We start from the raw sequence: 22,473 nt of genomic DNA, 5'->3' as shown, positions 1-22,473 counted from the left end.
ATTTTGAGCTAACAAAATACCGCAGAACTTTTCCTCCAACCCAATAATATATATTAATTCACATTAAATTATTTAATCATTAAAAGATCTAGCTTTGACCGTTATGACCATTATTTTCTATTTCCTATTTGTTAAGTTTTTAAATGTGCGGTAATAAGATTCTTATTGTGAATATGATTGTGTTTCTAGACCCAAAAATAATCAACATAGTATAGTTTGCTAGAAATTGTCATTTACACAAAAATATTATTATGCACCAAGACTTGCTTTGACCAAACATTCTTTGCTTATTTATGTTCAATACCCTTATGTCTATGACTTTTTGAAATAAATTGTTATTTTTAACTGTCTGGAAAAGAATAAAATTAAATGCAAAAGTTAAAATTTATTATGTCACTTAATAAAAAAAATGTAATCTTTGCATATAAAAAATATAAGTATTTTAGCTTTAATCAATGCTTATATTTCAATATTTATTTGTGGTAAAAAATCTATGCCTCGTATCATAGAAGTAGTTTGTTTTACAATCAGTCAAATGTATAGACTATTACGATTACTGCGAATCGCAAAATATTAACAAATAATATATACGATTAGGCCATAAAATTTGTTATTACACTAAATAAAAATATAAGTAATATAAAAACACTTTTCTGGATTTATACGAGAGTGATGTATGAATTTGATTCACAATCATCTTTTTTAATGAAAATATAACAAGGTTGAACGGGGAATATTAGCGGGGAATATTAGCATTGAAAAAGAGTGCTTCAAAAGATATAAAGTCGATGCTTTCGGAGCGAAAATTTAATCGAAAGCTTAATAAGAGACCTATTAAACTTACTTAATTAAAGAGCTGAAAGGTTTTCTGCATTTTACTATATATAGACACATAAAAAGAAATAGAACTTTTAAACTTTGGAGTTACTTTTTAATTTTTATTGAGATTAAAAAATTAATATGTAATTATAAAGTTCGCGTACTTTTTTTATGTAAATTACCGTTTATAATTTAAGTAAATTATCATACGAGTTAATATCTAAAGAAAAAGTAATGATAAAATTTGAACCTATGACCATGTCTTTCTCAAGATTATTAACAATGAAAATTAGAAGTTTTGCACTCCTCCAGATATTAAAGAAAATCGAAAACGTAAAACATAATATATAAATAAATAAAGGAATATACAAATAAGAAAGATATTGAATTGTATATTTGCAGAAACATTTAATATTTTAAATTGTTTAATCTCTTTAAAAAACATAAGATTAATGTACAATATTTTTTGCAAATATTAATTGAAATATAATGTTTGACAGATCCTATCAATTTTATTATGAATTGTATGAATATATTGTGTTTGAATAGATTTAATCGCACTCCTGTTATTATGGCATCGGGACGTGAGCTATGTTATGTTCTGTTGGTGGGAATTCTCTCTTGCTACGGCATGAGCTTCGTCATACTGAGCAAGCCAACCACATGGAATTGCACATACCTCAGAATTGGTCTGGGCCTCTGTCTCAGTATATGTTACAGCGCGATCCTCACGAAAACCAATCGTATATCGCGGATATTCAACCAGGGCACGAAGAAGATCAAGAGGCTCTCCTACACATCGCCCAAGAGCCAAGTGGTAATCGCTATCGGTGAGTACGAGCTGCACTCACCTTGGTAAACACGTTGGCAAGCTATGGCATCGAGAGGATAATTGCACGCCGATGCTCAACGTAACGTAAAATGAAAGCCATATTCGACCGAAAAAAAGAAATAATGATGCGATTCTTACGATAAACTTTCGCATCAATAATTTCTCTCTAGAATACACATAAATTTGTACTTTATTTTTAACCGCAATCCTTACTTGTTGCATTGTTTCGATCAAAACGTCACTTCTCTTATATTCTTATTTTTTTTAAACTTAGAAATTAATTAAATATTTGCAAAATGGTGTGAATTAATCATTATTCTATTTTCTTGATTCTCTCTCTCTCTCTCTCTCTCTCTCTCTCTCTCCGTCTCCTAAAAAATCTTATAAGTTTTATAAATGATTTTTATTATAATTTTTTATTAGAGAGAAAGTTATAACTTAATGCATTACAATTCTCTTAATCATGCTTTTTATCAATTATAAAGTCTTGTAAATTATATACTACTATACATATATAATTTTATTTTTGTAAACAGGAAATGATTCGGAGAAATATGTAGTTTAGTGACATTGCAAATGTTCTCTCAGGTTTCCATTCATTATTCGATTAACAATGTAAACAGTAGCTTCTAAAATACGCAGAGCCTGATCCTGGATTACGTGACTCCCATTTATGCAGGGATCACTGCAGTGCAACTCATCGGCACTATCGTGTGGCTGATGATCGAACCGCCCGATACCACGGAGATCCATCCATATCCACTGTCCGCTGTACTTACGTGCCGTGTGTCCACCTTCTCGCTGATGATGTCTCTCGTTTACAATATGTTGCTGATCCTGATGTGCACCCTGTACGCGTTCAAGACTCGTAAGATCCCGGAGGACTTTAACGAAGCCAAGTACATCGGCTTTACTATGTATTCTACGTGCATCGTCTGGTTGGCCTTTGTGCCCATCTACTTCGGCACCAACAATGATTACAAGGTCTGTGCCGCACATCGCGAGTTTACGAACGCGAATTATGCACATGTATTCACACACACACACACACACCCACAGATATACACACGAATCTCATATGCATTTTTCTGTGTCAACATATAAGTCGAGCGGATAACTGCCTACGTTGCAGGTTCAGATCGCGAGCATGTGCATGTGCATCAACATCTCCGCTTCCGTCGCCCTCGGCTGCCTCTTCACGCCCAAGGTCTACCTGGTACTGTTCCAGCCTTACAAGAACGTCCGCCCTGGTCATCCCAATGTATGTACAGGTTTTGTTCCTTGTCTCATTTAACAATTAATCCGTAAAACAGAATAGACAGGATATTTTAGAATTCCCAGGAATTAGATAATTTAAACTATTAATCTCATTAATAACAACCATCTTTTTTACGGATTTTCAAATGACTTTTATGTTACATTAAAGGCCTGTTTCCTATGGTTGAACTAGTGTACACTTTTGAAACTGAAAATGAGATAGATATATATTTGATATTTGGCGAAAACAAAAGAAAAAGAAAGTTCTAGTATAATCTAGTGCAGAGAGGAATAAAAAACAAATTTTTTTAATTCGATAAAGATTTTAAAGAGTAACTTTCCTGTTTGAAAACTTAATTTAGTTTTTACTATATATCTATAATACTCGTTCAAATTATCGCTTTCTCTTCCTCTCGCAAGAGGACAGATTCCTACCTATTAATCTTTTCTCTGTACAACAAGTATGTCGAAACAAACTTTAATTTAATACTACAGTTAATTACACATACATTGAGGTTCGTATTATAAACGGTTTATTGATTAGAGAGCACAATATAGTGCAAATTACTGATTCAATTTTCTAGAACGAACATATTTCCCTTCCAAATACTATCTTTTGTTAACGTTACGGTCAGCTAATTCCTGGATATTAATTATTAAATCAGAACAATTTCCGTCATTGAAGCTATTTATGTTGCTTCTCATATTCCATAATGAGAATCAGCACACGACAAAGCATTTCAATAAAACAAGGAAAGAAGCTATTGAAATTAATTATATACTACTATATATAATTATCGCGTATGTTTTGATCGTAGAAAATTCGTTAATACAATTTATTAAAAATTAAAGTACGATGAAAAAACTAGTTTGTCTTATAATAATTTGACCGCATAATTCGTTTAGAAAATCACACCGTAAGGTCTTCTTATTTATTTATTTAAATTATATTAAAAACTTTTTTTTTAGATTAAATGTGTGGAAATCTGGGCTTCTTTATAAATAATATCCATCAAGTAATACGCTCTATTAAAGTACAGTTGCGAAAGCATATCGAGTCTCTATAAATCTATATCTCTAGGAGAGAAAGCATGCACGAGTCAGGCACAGACCAGTGAACGTGGACACTGTGTTCAAACGTTGCAGAATTGATTGTGAATGTTATACCAAATTGGACTGGATGCATCGGTGCGCACGAAGGCGCATAAATGTCGGATTGAAATTGATGTAAAGGCGTATGCTAACACTAACGCTAACGATTTGATCAATTTAATGTTTAGCGTAAGTTACCGCACTATTTGTGCAGAATTTATCGAGCAATGAATTTCCAATCCATTAATCGAGATGCTTATTATGCGCTTGGTAAATCCGCGCGTAATCGTTCTTGATGTGCATTGATGAGCATTGTAGAAACACAGCCGGAGGGAATTTAATATTAGGCTAAAATCCCTTGTTCTCCAAATGCCTGACGTCCAATGATATCTAAAGTTCATTCGGGCCTTCACAGACGAGCGGCATGCAGAGCGGTAATCGCGCGGCGTACAGCATGCGCTTCGCCGGCGGTCGCAGCCAGACGATGCAGAGCGTGACCTCGGGCTCTCGTAGCAGCCCCCCGATGTCTCGCGGAGGCGCGGGACGTCCGGACGAGCGGAAGCATGCGAACGGTGAGACCCAGGCGCTGGCGAGTCCGTCGGTCGAAGAAACTTCCGTTAGCTAGGTCGCTCTCATACACCTCCCTCCCTGTCCAGAGCATCGAGCGATGACGACGACGACGACGAAGAGGAGCGCAAGCTGTCGACCGTTCAGGAACTGCCGGAACTCACAGCCAGCCCGCCGATGAGCCTGGCGATGTGCCAAGCGCGCGAGAGGAGTCAGGCTGAGCCACGTCACGATTCTGATCAGGTGATGGATTTTCCTCATCTTTAATAGCGCGAATTATTTCCATAGGGATATCGACGAGATGAACGGCTTTTTGAAATACCTAATATCCTGATAGTGAGGTCTAATCGAGCTCAGCTTACTCTCATTAGCTTAATTACGAAAGCTTGGTCAGCGAAAAATACATTTTTTCTTTTATGAGAAGCTATCGCCAAGATATCATTTTTATCCTCGTTTTCTATCCTCGAGGAATTTAAATTGGCTGAAATTTATGATCATATATTTAATTGCTCAAGTAGATACTTGACAGTATTTATTTAGTTGCTTTGCAGAACATTTTCTTTTTGTTTGCTTTCGAAAATTTGTTTTCTGGGGAGTTTTATCATTACTAACCCTTTCGCTATATTGTTTATTGTAGCGCTTTTCATCATTTTTTCATTATGCTTCATTATGTTCATTATAGCTTTATATCATTACGAGACAGCGAACATCGCGATTTCTAATCCATATACTCTTCTGTTTCCTTCTTGAGCCGAGAGATCGCAACGAAGGCGTGATCAGCAGCATCTCCGAGAGAGTAGAAGCGCGCGCAAAGAAAGAAGAATCATGCCCGAACGAGGAGCATATTCTATGCTACAGCGACTCGCCGACCTTTTCTGAGTTTTCGTCGTAGTATTCAAACTTGGTCATCTCCAATCGCGATGGATTCCTCCTTCAGCATCCTTCACGGAGTTTCCGACCAATATGAAGGACTTCATCAATCTTGCAGCAGCGTTTTATAAGCGCCAGAAGTTTTGTATATTTCCATGAGATGTAAATGATTTGACACACTTGTTCAACTCTTTGCACTCACGTAGTTACGTATACAGAATTATACGGAGGATTTCTTAAACATGGCGTACCCAGGATTTCAGTCAGGAGAGAAAAAGGGCAAAATGTATTTTCAAACAAAATTTATTAAAATACTTATATTAAAGTCAGCTTTCAAGAAGTTTCAGTGAACTTTACGAGCAACGTTTGAGCCACAAATTGGGTAATAAGTATTTAATTTTTTATTGTAAAAATTTGTATAATTTAATTATTTCTCCTTGCCAAAATTTCGAGAGAAGATACGCATCCTCTCCTATCCTCCCCTGCTCATGTTAAGTGCTATCCAGCATGACATGATGACATCTAGATGAGAAGCGCTTTGAGGATTCAAACCCCTTCGAAATTTTTTATTCATTTATTCATTTTTAATTATACAATAATACTTTATTTTTTACTCTAAGTAATTTTTTTGTTGTCACACAAAATATTTTTTTCTCTTGTCGTTATGACTATCAAAATAATTTTTCGGACTTTCGTTAGTTGGGCTTTGACAGAATATCTCCAGTCAGCCAAGACTGTAAAAAATAAATTTTGTTAAATGCTTGTTACAAATTTTGTTAACAAAAAAAACATCAAATTTAATGCAAATTCTGTTATTCAATGATGTCAGCAAATTGATAGTAAATATACAACATTTACTGATGTAACATGATAACAAATTATCGAAAAAACTGTGCAAAGCTCACTGACAACCTGAGCGAATTGAGAACGAGAACCAACTAAAACTAAAACCGACCAAAGCTATGCTTGGTTTTTGTTACCAGTTTGCTGTCTAGTTATATACACATACATACGCAGGCTTTGCTAGCAAAACGTGAGCTTATTGCTGACAGATGGCATCGAATTTATCACCAATTCTGAGTAAGTTTGATGTGAACTTGGCGACTGTTGGCGACAATTTGCTATCAATTTGCTAACTGGAATCCGATACATAAGGAAAACTTTCCCAAAGTTTTTGAGCTGAAGAAAAGAATATGCATTGAAATATCAATGGTACTTCAGTACATATGGCAGTTACATATTTTATTTTTAATAACTGCAGTATTTTGTCTACACTTCTTTCAGGAAAAAAAAATAAAAGTTTGACTTATAAAACCTAGTATTTTTCCTATTTAAAATCAGGAATGAGAAGGAAGCTTTTTAAGCTCTAAAATAACCAAAAGCAATTAACGTAAAAAAATTAAAAAATTACTATTGATGTGATAACAGAATTAAAACTCTCTCCCGAGAAAATTCTGAATGTACCTCTGTCTAGTACTTTAGAAATTTTTGATATTATTTTAGAGAAGCTTTCATAAACATATATGAACATATAGTCTCAAAAGATATAGGGTGTTAAAAATTCTAAAAATTATTATTTTTTTTTTTTAATAGCTGCTGTGTGTGTGTGTGCACGTGCGCGCGCGCGCGTGTGTGTGTGTAAGTGTGAAAAGAAATTCCTTTTTAAAACTCGGACCAGTAATAGATAAGGTATTACTCATTTTTTACATATAATCGCCGTTTTATTAAAAGTCGATGGCGTAAAAACGAAGCTTAGATAATATTTCACATTACTGTGTCTTGAATATGCTAATTAAATTACGGAATTAAATTTTTCAGTAATGTTTAGGTATTATTTTATTGCAGTATACACTCTTGCTAAAGACTAAAAAATTATAATTTTATAGAATTTTTAATATTATGTATATTTGAAGTGAGACCTTTGAGACTATATAATCATATAAATTTTTCCTTATAAAATGATTTAAAAAATCAATTTTTTTTAATATTGATATTTTGAAATATTGAACAGTACTTAAGAAATACCTTACGTAACTGAACTGACGGATATTTTCTTATCATAAATTAAATAATAAGAGTTTAAGCTATGAAATATTTTAATTTAGTTTAATTTAATTTAATTTATAAATCTAAATCAAAATCAGAAAAGCTTCCATCCACTGGATAATTTCTACAATATTTCTGAATTGCCGTGTTTTCTTTCAGCTAGGAAACTAAACAGATAAATTCTTTAACAATAGGAAGTTATCAAATTAATTTTGAGTGCAAAGGGTGACATTCATGACCTTACACGAAAACGCATACTCAACGACCACAATTTGGTCATCCAAAAAAAGGTCCTTTTGTAGACTACGATTTTGTATAGTTATTCGTATCGAAAACCTTCGTGCTTTGTCCTCGACGCACGAATGCCACGCTTTCGCCGTATTCACGGTATTCAGCAAGTTTTCAGCATCACATGGGTGAGTTTTTGAGGTCCATTCATTTCTCGTGAACAAAGACCTTTTTCCTACATATGGATGTGTCAATAACGATGGAGTTTATATGAGTTTCAGAATGACCGGAACTCGGAAAGTATCGCGTATTTCGACGTGAAAACAATAGATGAGATGTATTTATATCATTTCATATATTATCGTCTACAAGAGGATTTGTATGAATATATTTGATATTTCTCGTAATTAATTTGTGTAATAAGATAAATAGCAAAATTTTTCATTTATTATTTGCAATATGATAAAACCGTTCGGGTATCGAAATACATGATACCGCGCATAATGATAAATTACTCGAACTAATTATATATTACTCGAAATCATGCAAAGAAGGTTCTTAAAACTCACCCAGTGATTTTGGAATACTGTGTACATACGTTAATTAATTATGAACGGATATGAGTGTGTTAGGACATATTAAAATTCGATAAAATCAAATTATCCGAATAATTCTCGCATCCTATTGCTTGAAGACGAATCACGGATGCGAATGTTAGCAATAGTGTTAATCACAGTCGTAGTAGAAGCAAGATGCTGTATATAATAGTAACAGCGATTACGTAGAAGTGCCAGTTGCAAATATTCGAGACAAGAATTTGGTCGCGGTGATCCAGTCTTTTTAAAAAATCCATCACTTTTATCTTCAATTTGGCTTTAAAGTGAAAATTGGTCTTATTATATATGTATATTGAAAGAATCTTGCCCATTTTGAACTTCTCACGTATAGTAATGAATTGCATACTAATCGATTGAGGAATGTTAAACTGAATATTTTATATCTATTATTAAAAAAAAAAGCCCCCCAGAATCAGCAATTCAATTTTTCAAGATTATATAAAAATTATAACCATTTTTTAAATCGAATTAAATCATTTTTTTTCATGATATAATTCCTTTAAATATATTCTTAATATAAAAGTATTAAAGTAAAGTTATCAAAAAATCAATAGTCTACGAGATATTTTATATTTCATGCCAAAATATGTTCAATGTTTCGAACAGTAAAATATCTATGAACAGCATCGACTTAGAAAATTGTTTTTATGAAACATTTTGATTCTTTAACAATAATCTTTTATTTTATCTAATTGTAAGTTTCGTTAGTACTTATATGTAAAAGATTCTTCAGATGCAAGAACTTATAAAAGACCACATAAAAGTGAGCAAGATTCTTTTTTACAAGAAAGATTACAATAAAATCAAAAACGTCAAGTACAAATCCAATTCACACTTTACCCTCTTCCAATCTCAGCGTAGGAACGTTTGCATAACTTAATTTTAAGTCAAAGTAACATATGCCGAATGGGGGGATAGATCCTCGCAAAAACGGAATATTAATGCCAACTCGAACGTAATTCGAGATACAGTGAAAGCGCTAAAATTGAGACAACGATGAATCGATTTTTAACACGTCTCAACGTAGTTGTTACATCGAGAATACGCCTAATAATAAACTGCTTTAACGAGAAGGGGAGAGAGGTAAAGAGAGACAGATCACACCGACCTCAAGTAACGCATATTCTTGTACAAAGAAGCCAAAATCAAAACGATTTTACTTGCAGCACGATAAGAATTGCTAGATAAGAAAGACTCGACGAAGCGTTATTCGGCGACTACATTAGTGTTGTTATTAAAGCCATCCGTAAGCGTAGAGCGTAAACGATGGCAAAGTCTATCGACTTGTTAGGACTGTTATTATCGTTTTCAGAGAATATCAAAACGTACGAATGTTTTACTATAATTCGATTTCTGTAGAATTACTTGGCGCGTAGTACATATACATATACGATATGCCTAAAATACTGTTAACTGTTTATCTATATAATGTATCTAAGTTGATATCATTTGAAACGAATATTTCTATGATCACATTTCAACATCGTCGAAAATAAGTTTGGATATAGTCCTTAAATTATCTCCTTCTCCTCAAATTTCTTCAATTCCTTTTACTTCGTTGGGATTTTTATTATATAAAATCCGAACTTGTATTTCATTCATAATACTTTAAGAAACATCATGGGTGGCGAAGCATCAGTTTGTGTACCGCCGATGTCTTTTGTGGTTTAATTAAATCATTTTTAATTAAATTATTTTAATTAACTATTATAATTAATATCTCTGATAATTTTGAGCGTCCATAAATACATATATTACGGTTATAGCTATGATTGGGCGATCGCGGAATCTCGCTTCCCCGAGAAAAATATAGAAGGATATTTCCTGATAAAAGGAGAACAACAGTCGATGACCTTGACCTTGCCTATATTGTCAAGATCATGACCCTGAGTGACCTCGAACAGGTTTTAGCCGTCACTCGTCATTCATTAAAAAGTTATTAACAAAAAAAGTTTGAAAAATGATGTCTCTTTTCTATTATATAAAACAGAAATTTTTTGCTTTAAAATACATTTTCAAACTTTCCACGCGAAACGACTTTCCACCTCTCCCCCTGCTTAGGAGCGTGCGACTTTCACGCAAAGCGACCCTACCCCATCTCCCTCCCCCCTGCTTAGGAGTGCGCGTCTTTCACGCGAAGCGACTTCCACCCCATTTTCCCTCCCTGCTGAGGGACGCACGACTTCCACGCGAAGCGACTTCCACCCCATTTCCCTCCCTGCTAAAAGGCGCACGACTTTTCACACGAAACGAGTTCCACCCCATCTCGCCAAGTTGCTTCGCGTGGAAAGTCGGATATTTAAGGTGCGTTCCGCTTAATGTTGCTAATGCAACTCTCACAAACATTCCATCCTTATCATTTTCAAATATTAAATAAGGATGAAATGATGCTCATCAGAGAAAATCAAGGAAGAGTGGAGCGGATTCAGCTGTTCGTTGGAGTGAAGCCACCGTTCGTTGGAGTGAATAAGAAATATGATAGAAGCATCACGGAACATACGGTGCTACACACACTAGTGTTGTACCGCACTAGTATTGCGTGTATGTATATACAGTACATTTGCGGAAGTTGAGTTATAAATGGCGGAACTAATCAGAGAAGAGAAACGCTATCCACTTCACTCTCCCTTGATTCTCTCTGATGCTTACGAGCGTTGCGAACGTTAAGTGGAAGGCACCCTTAGTGAGGCGTCGAGTAGCTTGCCGCTCGGTGCAATTGACTCGCGATCTGTAGATCCGGGTTTAATTCAGCTCAATTCCACCTGTGTTCACATACGCGATTTTTCGCGTTTAAGAAGCCAAAAATGACTCCATCTGGTGATTAAGAGACCTTTGATCACCAGCGCCGTTAGGATTCGGCGTTAAACTATAGATCACATATATCAGTGGATATATAAATTCTTGCATTATCTTTACACGTGCAAACACATTTTTATTACTGCTGTAAAGGAATCCAACTGTTCCCCTCTGATTTTAATGAGCTTTTGTGTAATTTTATTTAATGAGCGATTTTAATGAGTATATTATTCTCCAGGCAAAAATAAGCGACACGTATTTTTTTATACGTGTCCATACGCACTTTTAGGAGGTGAACACTCTTTTATTGGGTCATAGCGTTAATTTTTGATTTTACGATCTAGTTTTAGAACCTCCGGGGAGCAGAGGCTCAGCCTAATTACTACAGTTTAACGTCGAATCCGAACGGCGCTGGTTGACTTCTCTTAATCATCAGATGGAGCCATTTTCGGCTCTTTAAACGCGAAAAATCGCGTGTATGGGCCCAAGTGAGATCGAACCCGGATCTACAGATCACGAATCAATCGCACCGAGTGGTAAGCCACTCGACGCGAGTCCGCCTTATTATCGGTAGGCAGAGAGGGGAGGTGAATTGAAAATCGCTTCGCGTGGAAGTCGTGCGTCTCTGAAGCAGGGGGGGGAGAGAGGAGATGGGGTGGGAATCGCTTCGCGTGGAAGTCGTGTGCCCCTAAAGCAGGGGGGCAAGTGGGGTGAAAGTAGTAATGGGTATTCGATCATATCTCTTGCGAATTTTCAATCAATTTAATTATTGCTCTGTTTCGAAACATTTCGAATATTATTCGAAACTATATACTCTTGAAAGTCTTGATAGGTATTGAAAGTCTTGGTAAGTCTTGAAAGTCTTGATACGGGTCCTAAAATTTGATAATTTTCTTCGATTAACTCTTACTTTACTAACATAGTTACTACTAACATAGTTACCACTAACATAGTTACCACTAACATAGTTACCACTAACATAGTCACTAGTGATCGAACGATTACTGTTCGTGCAAGTTTCTTTGAGTTTTGCGGTAATTATAAATTATATATATATACTACAGTTTATTATTTTCCAAAATAAAGTGCCAATATTTATTCTAAAAAGTTGAAAGTATGTTGATGAATTTTTAGAGATTTTTTTAATCATTCTGAATAGGTGAAAAAAACGGATTGATTCTAGTGCCCATGTTTGTATGGATGAAACACCAAATTGTAGCTGATAGGGTAAGGGTTAAAAAAACATTTGTTTGAATTAAAGAAATTTAAGCATTACTATACGGTTAAAGAAAAGTTTCTTTGATTTGAATGTCATTTCTTGAAATCAAATAAATTTTTCTTTGGCTTGAACCTCATTTTTTTAAATCAAGTAAATTTTTATTTTTGTTAAATGTATTTTCATTTTAATTAAAAAAAAATCAACTTAAGAAAAATTTTTAATTGTTTAAATTTATTAAAACATTCAAGACTTTCTAAGACATTCGAGACTTTTCAAGCCATTCAAGACTTTTCAAGACATTCAAGATTTCTCAAGATATTTAAGATTGTATGATTTCGAATCATATTCAAATTAATTCGAATTTTTTATAACATATTCGAACTAATTCAAGGCATATATCTTAATACCCACTAGGGTGGAAGTCGTTTCGCGTGGAAGCCGCGCGCCCTTAAGCAATAGGGGAGGAGGTGGGATGAGAGTTGCTTCGCGTGGAAAGTCATTACGTAAGCAAGGAAGAGTAAAGAATAGTTTTTAATATTATATATAACAGAAATAAAACATTATTTTTTCAAACTTTTTTTGTTAATAACTTTTTAATGAATGACAAGCGACGACTAAAACCTGTTGAAAGTCACTCGGAGTGTTGACCTTGACAACATATGTCAAAGTCAAGATTATCGACAGTTGTTCCCCTTTCCTACAGTATTACCTATTTCTTAATTAATGATTGTACAAAATATTATAATATATAGCGTTGAAATCTAAAGAGACATCGTTGATACTGTGAGTGCATGTATTAATATAATATCCGTTAACGTGTGTGTCTAGCATCATGTGAGCTACTTTCTGTGACTGTATATCGATGTCTTCATGATTAAGTCGAATAACGATAAAAAGCTACTAAAGATTTTTTTAGACAATAATGCAATAAAGTAATTATTTTATTTTATTAGATTTTAGGAATTTTATTAAGTAATATATTTGAACTTTTCTAAAAAAATTGTCTTGAATGAACAATAATTTATCAGTAACATAGAATCCGAAAATTTTATTTTTTATTTTATGAAGACACATATAAAAAATATGCATAATCTACAGGATGTTTCCAGATTTTTTGTACAAATTTTGACAGTATGTTCTATGAGTTGATTGTGAGATAAGAAAAAAATGTTACATAAACATAGATTCTAAAATATTTTATTAAAGTTATAACAGAAATATGAAAATGTGAGAAACAATTTTGTCTAACAACTAAGTTTGCATTTCAAAGTGTCGTCCATCTCAGTACAAGTTTGACATGACGTAAATTTGAATTACTTGTTTTGCGAAATATAGGTAGAGCATTGAAAAAAATTTCTGGTTGAAAATGAATGAACGCACAATAAATTCTGATCATATCAATTAGAATTTATTTTAACTAAAATTATAGCAGATTTAACAAAAAATTCTGATTTGTTCATTTTAAACCAGAATTCCAATTAATGCAACCAAACTCTTTTTTCAGTAAGAAAATCTTCTTATAAAGATTTCTTTGTAAAAAAATAATAAATTTAAAATTACATCAATGTCAAACTTGTATTGACATGGACGACATTTTGAATTACAAATTTAGATAAAATTTTAAGACCTATGTTTATGTAATAATAGTAATATTAATTCCCGAAATTAATAAATTAATCTTAATAAACTTAATGGCTATGGGAATTAGCGCTGTAGAAAGTGCGCGATAAATATCAACGTAACGTTTAGTCAAGTATCTGACTTTTAATTAGAACAAGTACAAAATTTTAATAATCGCTCGCAAACATATTTCGGCTAATTTTTTAGCCATCTTCAGTACATACTACTTCGACGAAATATGAGATGCATTCAGTGTACAATGTTCATCGTATGTTTGTATCAAAAATATTTCTCTGTGAGATGGTTACTTCTTCTTTTTGAGACTCAACCAGTTGGATAGCTGGATGGTGCCTAATGATTGTGCACCTCCATCGAAACACTGCTGATAACGTCAATCAAAAGATCTTGTCAAATATTAAAATTCAATTATTTTCGACAATGAGATTTATTCGTGTATCGTTGTGCACTATTATCTTGTCAGATTTGAAATCTGACAGGAAGAAGAACTGACCACCTCACAGAGAAACATTTTTTATACAAACACACGATGAACATTGTACATTGAATGCATCTCATATTTCGTCGAAGTAGTATATATTGAAGATGGCTAAAAAATTAGTCGAAACATGTTTGCGAGCGATTATTAAAATTTTGTAACTACTTGTTTTAATTAAAAGTCAGATACTTGACTAAACGTTACATTGATATTTATCGCGCACTTTCTACAGCACTAATTCCCATAGCCATTAAAATTATTACTAGATTAATTTATGTATAATATTTTTTTCTTACATCAGGTTGTAAAACTGTTAAAGTTATTTGTATGGAAAATTTTAAGACCCCTTGTATATATAAATAAATATATTTATTATTAGGTACTATTTATTAACGCTGGACTAGATTTCTTCCCATCATGTTTTTATTATAATTACAGACAAGTTTCTAATATTTGCAAATAAAAAAATATCAATGAAAAATCGTTATCCGACTTAGGCCCGGTTACATCAACGTGACTTTAACTTTAAACGAGACTTAAAATTCTCTCTATCTCATTTTAAAACCAAAAAGAGACAGAAACAAAGAGAGTTTTAAGCTTCGCTTGAAATTAAAGTAACGTTGGTGCAACCGGGCCTTAATAGAATATTACATAGTGAGGCTGCATGAACGATTGTTAAATATATTAATTGGACATACGACAAAAAACTGTATATTGAACTATCGGCCCGAAGGGTGCGTAAGTAATTTGATAAATATACAACTGCCTGCGATAATAAGCCGATTAAACGAATGATGATATTACTTGACTCTGTATATAACAGTGTTAGTCTAAGGAGAGACCTGTTCGCATGAGTTTAATCTACAATGTCCGATTTAAGTGCAAATTCTTGCAATTTCTTATTCTAAAGCTCCGCGATGGATAGACAAAAGTTCTTACTTTGCCCTAGTTAAAGGTTCTCCGATCCTATCGGATCGAATCATATCTTCTCGTCGTCGTCATGTCTTGGAGAACTTTACTTAAATAATATAAAGACATAATTAGTCTAAAAAAATATCGTTATGCAGACTTGTTTTAAAAACCATTTAAATATTATTTAAACAAGATATATTACTCTTAGAAGTTGATCAAAAACATTGATATGTATATTGTCAATGTTTACGAACAGTGGAAATATACTCGAGTACATCAAATATGTATCTTAAAACGATTAATTAACGAACTGGCGATATACCGCTGCGCGGTACAATCCATAGCAAAGTTCCACAGACTCGTTTAGTAATCGATACGATTACTGATAGTTTGATACATATATCTACGTATTTGAGATCGATATATTAACTAGGGAACCGTGGAAAAAATTAATATATGTATACATATAATGGCTACGGTCTACTTGATGTTATAAATGCTTAGAAGCGTTTTTTAATTGATCAATTAGTAAAAAATTCTTTCTTCTGATTGATCAATCAAACGCTTCAAAATATTTATTTATAATATCGAATGGACCGTATCCGTAATTAGATGCGAATGAGAATTCTTGGTTACCGTGTAAACAACCGTTTCCGATCGCGGAGGAATATTCAATTTTAAAACAGAGTTTTCTATTACGGTGCCAAATTGATGTTAGTATAAAAAAGAATCGTAAAAAGTTAACAAATATTATACCATGGGTATTATAATTGCGAATTATAGGATATTAACAACAGCAGGAGAATCGTTGTCTTTTGAAATAAGTCGATATATTAATTGTAAGCACGGATAAGGTTTTGTAAATAAGAGGAAAAAGATATTAGATACGTAATATGTAACATGATTATATGTAGCGCGCGATATTATTAAATGTGTGCGAAAGCAGCGGCTTTAAAAAGTCATTTATATAGTATATATATTCATTCTCGCGAATAAGATTCAAATTAAATGTAAACAGTTCTGATTTCTTTCAAACTTCATGTTGCAAATATTCTCGCTTAAGTTCCATTATTTTTTACATTTATGTAATAGTTATATTGTAGCATTACACACCATTACTTTTCTATATAATTAAGACGAAAATAAAAAGATTCAAGCGGAGACTGAAGAAGCGTTGCATATAAAGCGATTGTAATTAATTCCAGAAATTAAATGTAATAATTTAAAAATTGTATATTTATCATTATAGGAAATATTATTTTCTATGTAAATAATATTATGTATGTAAAATCAAGTTCTAACTTGCGCTGTCAAATAGTGTTTTCCGACAACCTTGTGAACTTTAAGAAAAATCACGCCTAATTATATTGCTCATCTATTGATTGCCTTCCTTTTTAACTTTCTTATATTTCATTGATGCCCATTTCCACCAATATAGATTAACTTTAATCTCGGTTCAATTTACTCTTCGTCTTTTTCTAATCTTTAGAACTAGAAAAAGACAAAGAGTAAGTTGAACCGAGATTAAAATTAATCTGCGTTGGTGGAAACGGACCTAAGTCACACGGGATCGTTTCAATCATGAAATTAATGTTTTTTTGCCCAAATGCACTACGTGCAAGCATTAATTTGTAAAAAGGAAAACGGTAGTGTATAAGTTGTAACGAATGAAAAAGCATAAACCAATATATAATTAACTATTTTCAAAGCTGAGATACACGCGTGTCTTTCCGCTATGAGAATTTCTTTTATTTTTTAGAAGAAAGGAATATTCAGTAACTGGAAAATTCCTAAAATTCTGAAATTTTGTAAAAATTAAGTATAATATATGTGAAATATAATTACGTAATAATTTTCTTTTTTGGCTGATAAACGGTTCTATAAGAGTGAAAATATCCTTTACATCCAAAATAATCTGACTTTCTATATTTCTGTTAATATCTCAGAAAAAATTATAAAATATTGAAAAAATATTAAATACAAAAGTTTATGGCCTACAATAATATGATAAGAGAAAATATTTTTTTTTTTGTTTCCTCTTGATCTAGACAATTTTTGATCGATAATAATCAAATAATATCCTAAATATAATATCAAAATCTTTTACAACTGTGTATATAAATATTAAAGATCAAGTACATATATGTACTTTATTTGTACAAAATTTCAGAATTTAAAAAATTTTAAGAATTGCGAAATCTTTGTCAAATTCGAAAAAAAAGAGCATTGTTTGTTACTTATTACTGTTATTTTATTTCCAATGTTCTAACGAGTTTTTTTCCTAATCGATAGTTCTGTAGGCCTAAATGTATTCATTTATCTTTTAATCCAATTTCACGCCCCGAGATCGCCTATCTGTTTTCGGACTAAAGAAGTGAAGTTATGTCGCTAATCGCAACAATCAGCGATATTAAATTTCGCTTATATGTATAATCTCCTCGTATATTAAATCGTCGATAGGTTTAACGAACTTAGACTGATTAACGGGTCTCTCCGCAGAGATGCGAATTTTTTTATAAGCGTCGCACGCATCGAAAACGTGCGACGTGAACGTCATACGTCAATTAATATAAAACTTAAGTTAATAAACGTATCCACGACAATTTGTGGGCGTTATCGGGTCTGCAATGCGCTGTTGCCCGTGTTAAACATTTACGTCATGTTAAACATTTTTAGGAGAATTCACGTAACTATTTCTAGTTACGATTTTAAAATAATTACTATTTAAATGTCGCTGTCGAATCAATCCGTTTGTAACTAGATGTTAATCTCTTAAGATATTCGCTTCCATGTTAATCTTTCCTGACTGGAATAACGACAAAAGAATTTTCAAATATCTCTGCTTTGTTCTTCATACCTTTCTTTATGAAAATAGAAAATCATTCTACGGTTAAATAATAAATGTTTTTTATTCATTTATTAATTTTACGTAATAGCTTAAAAACTTCAAAAGATCACTCGCATCAAATTTCTTCTGCAATCAATATTTGACACGTACATGTTCAAATTATTCTAAAACTTCTAAAAATAGATAATTTCGTCACAATAATTATTTGATTTTTTCTAGTAATTTATTTAGAGGTGTTAAATTAATTTATGTAATTTATTTATTTGTAAATGATGCGCTTATTTATGTAAAAAAAACTCACACTCCCTTTTCAATTTTGATAAAATCGAATTACTTTGTGTGTGTTATGTGAGTGTGTGTGAAATCATGTACATTAAATGCATTTCAGTCGAATAAGGATCAATGTTGTCAGTTACTGCCATTTATCGTTTCATCAATGATAATAATTCATAAACATTCCAAGGATATCTGGTTACAATTCGTCGTTAAAACAAGTGTCGCAACTAGCACATTCGTACCTCTTTTATTAATGATATCATTCTAAGTTATTATGTTATATATGAATTTATTTATGTTATATAGTACAGTTTATTATACGTTTAATATATTCTCTAATAAATGTCGTCAACAAATTACCTTTGTTGTATAATCAGCATTAAAAAGTAGCTGATTAATATTTTACAATCCTTTCCTTTTATAATGTTACATCAAGATTCCATACAAAAACAGGAATAACAGAAAATTATAAGGTACGCGAATTAAATAAAGTGACAAATATTTTGACTTATAATTTTAGAAAAATTATTTCAGACAAATATTTGTTCATAGCTTTTATGTTTCAACCAGAAAACTTAATACGTGATTATATCATATGCTTCTCTCTTATATCAAAAACAAAAAAACGAAGAAGATTGATTCAAATATTTCACGTATTAAACTACCTTTGTATGAAAAATATAATGTACAATAGTCGCAAAGTATGTGTTCACTGTAATAAATGCTAGAAAAATACGATTTATACAATGCGCACACACATACATACCTTTATTATTTGAAAAAATAATTAGTTCGCTAATTATACTAATTAATTTGCAAAAATATATATATATATACACATGTTATATATATATAATATACATATATACATCTCACGTTAACAAGAAAATTATGTACAATTATATCACGGTTTATTATATCGAACTCGCTGCCGATCCTGATGGCCATAATACTCGTTACAAATTAATTTACATAAAAACAAATGGAACACAATTATCAGGAAACATATGCTAACCCAGAATAATGTGGGCAAGCCTCCGAGTTGATGTCCATGCTTGTGCAAAGCCATTACCTGGTGATCATGTGCAGGTGCTGAAGAAAAATAAAGTGATTAAAAGTGAAAATATACGCACTGATTAATAATAAATTTCAATGCTCAAGACATTATTTTTTTTACTTTAATTTTGTTATTAAAAAATGAAACTTTTTCATAAGAATAAAAGTTCTTCACACAACCTTTGTAAAATTTTTTATTAAAATAAAGATTCTCTAAATTTATCTGAATGTAAAATTAAATTCTTAACCTACCATCATCTACTTCATGTACGTGCAGAGCATTACGAAGATCTTGCATATGTTGATGATCAGATGTTATGTAAAGTATCGCGGTTAGTGGCTTTGTCAACTTTACGGGAAAATTTGTATAAGTCTGGTCGAGAGGAACTGGCGCGTCCAAACAACCGGCATCACATCCGAAATAAACGCTATCACTTTTATCCAAAGCTACTCCTAATATCGCGCGATTATCTTCACCAACCGTTACGGATATATTGACATGTGTTAAATTTCCGTAACTTATACGCCTAAAAGTAATATAATTTAAATAGTAAATTAATTCATTAATAATATTTAGTATTAAAGATATGTCTACATATAAAAGAAATATTTTTGTAGAAATATTTTTTTCATAATCTGTTTTCAATTGTATTATAATTTTATATTATAATTTTTTTTACGTTTATCTTAATTGATAAATAACAAACATACCTAAACAAATAATCGCGATGAAGATATTGAGGATCGATATTAAATTCGAGATGTTGGTTACTGAATCTCAGGCTGCCGAGACTCAGCACGATTGCCTGCTGTACAGCTGCAGGACCTCCGATCACTAGATGATAGCAACCTTGTTTCTCCAATGTTATCAACCATGCCTCGACTATCTCGTTCACGGCGTCGATGGTCGAGGTATCTTTCCATAAGCGAGGAGCGTCCCTAAGCGAAAAGAATTATAATACGCGTAAATTATTTTTAAACGGCAAACACAATTCTTCATCATACTTACAAGGTATGATGACCCCGATAACAACCTTCGTTCATAGCAATGTTTTTCTCAACATCTTGAACACTCCGCGAAACTTGAGATAATACGTAATACATGGTAGAATTAATCTTGTGACCATTGATGGCACCGTCAGCCTTAGAATCACTTATCCTTAAACTTGTGTACCAATAACTCTGCCAGAGATTTACATGCTCCTCTCTCAGACGTTGCTGATACATAATCGCCTTTCTTATAAACTGTACAACAAAGAATAATAATGCATATATTTTTTCACAAAGAACAATAAATTCAAGAATTCTTCGTTTACTTACTTCAATTGCTTTCTTTTTAGTCGCCTCACGTTCTATGTGATAATGCTCGGACAAGATTGGCTCGCTGTATTGAATACTTGACAGAAACTCCAATTTAATAGAACTGCGTGCTTTCACCTGTACTGTTTTAGGTGGAACCTTGTAAATTATTGATACAACTATTATCTTGTTGGAGTTGGGTGCAGATACGAATCCAGACAAGAAGGAGTACTCATGATTAAATCCATCGACCTGAATTCTATCATTACAAAATGAATGACGATAAATTAAAAAAATGCTGATAAATTTTTATTTAATTATTTATAATAATACTTTGCTTACCTGATGGGTTCAATATGAGAATTACTCCAATGGATAGATTCCTGTGGTTTCAGTGATATTTCTTGAGAAAGTGAAAATGGATTAGAGAGTTTTACAGTCTGCACCAAAATCCCGTCGAGACTTCTATGTGCATAATATTGAAATTCCATGTGATAACCCTCTCTAAGGCACTGATACTTATAAACAATTCCGTTTGTAAAATGAACAACGGTTGCTTCTCGGTAAAAACTATCTTTTGGTATAGGATGCATGATCAGTGGTTGCCACTGTACAGGCAGTAAAAGTGCTCTTCTATGTTTAATATACAGCCAGGCTTCTGGAGAAATGGGAACTCCGAAAATACCATTGCCAATATATGGCAGATAAGAATGTTCATTTTCCTTAGGTGGATTGTGCAGAATATTTGCATTATATTCAACAGCATCAAAGTAGAAACTAGCCAATCTCTCATTCATGCAACGATCTTCAAATGCTGTGGAAAAGTATACGTATTAGCATTTCTGTAACAATTACTATAGAAAGACTTACAGGTGATTCTGTTTTATAATATAATAGAATTTAAAAAATATATTTTAAATGATTTTGCATAGAAACAAATTTGGATTCAATAAATTTAAAATATACATAAAAATTTCAATTCATTTTAATCTACTTTTGATTACCGAGTAATAGTCCTTTATATGAATATTTTAAGAGGTTTTTAAAGAAACTTGAAGCTGTTATAATTCTTTGATGTTTATCAGACCGAAACTGACAAATTACTCACCTTCTATAGGCTCCCTGGTGGAGGAGAAGAGCCATTGCGCGAAGGGCGGGCCAAAGTACAGCAGCAGACCGCCACATACCAGGACAATCAGGAGGATCTTACGGTACGAGTAATTGCCGTCCAGGACACGACGCACGCGCTTGCCGAACTCGCGGCCATCCAGCACACCGGCAGCCCTCATCATCGCGAGAGTGTTCGCGCGCCGGTGAAACGCGTATATCCGAATACTGTCGCACCCGTCGTCCAACCAACGATCAAGGACATAACCTTACCGCCAAGAGAAAGTACTCGCATGAATCATCGACGAGAGGTCCGTTTTCGTCCTATTGTTTTCGAGTCTTACGCGGCTCGGCATGCACTCAGAACGTTAGTATGCATTGTCAGAGAAATTCTATCAAGTCCTACGTCTTACATGTCACATATACATAAATTATAAACAAACGCCGGTGCAGTCAGATAATCACCCACATCAGCTGCAATCAGCTGTGAATGGACTACGTCGCGGACCTACAGAT

The 22,473-nt window shown here is 32.9% G+C and overlaps 2 protein-coding genes across 2 annotated transcripts in view; one reads left to right on the top strand and one right to left on the bottom strand.

Annotated features, from left to right (window-relative positions):
• Positions 1-4,625, top strand: part of LOC108764359 (metabotropic glutamate receptor 8) — a 138,018-nt gene extending 133,393 nt beyond the window's left edge. Inside the window, exons 13-16 of the mRNA XM_018512572.1 lie at positions 1,369-1,649; positions 2,331-2,635; positions 2,784-2,912; positions 4,416-4,625. Coding sequence (XP_018368074.1) covers positions 1,369-1,649; positions 2,331-2,635; positions 2,784-2,912; positions 4,416-4,625 — 925 coding nt within the window. The remainder of the gene's footprint in view (positions 1-1,368; positions 1,650-2,330; positions 2,636-2,783; positions 2,913-4,415) is intronic.
• A 14,749-nt stretch (positions 4,626-19,374) lies between these two features.
• On the bottom strand, positions 19,375-22,473 carry LOC108764361 (uncharacterized protein KIAA2013 homolog). The gene is made up of 7 exons (XM_018512574.1): positions 21,959-22,473; positions 21,193-21,664; positions 20,872-21,109; positions 20,561-20,796; positions 20,263-20,490; positions 19,804-20,078; positions 19,375-19,587 (listed from the first exon to the last, which is right to left on the bottom strand). Exons 1-7 carry the CDS (start codon positions 22,140-22,142, stop codon positions 19,400-19,402), a joined length of 1,821 nt encoding a protein of 606 aa, XP_018368076.1. The 5' UTR covers positions 22,143-22,473; the 3' UTR covers positions 19,375-19,399.

Source organism: Trachymyrmex cornetzi, unplaced genomic scaffold, assembly GCF_001594075.2.
Source record: "Trachymyrmex cornetzi isolate Tcor2-1 unplaced genomic scaffold, Tcor1.1 scaffold416, whole genome shotgun sequence".
NCBI lineage: Eukaryota > Metazoa > Arthropoda > Insecta > Hymenoptera > Formicidae > Trachymyrmex > Trachymyrmex cornetzi.
This window is presented reverse-complemented; position numbering and strand designations above follow the sequence as displayed.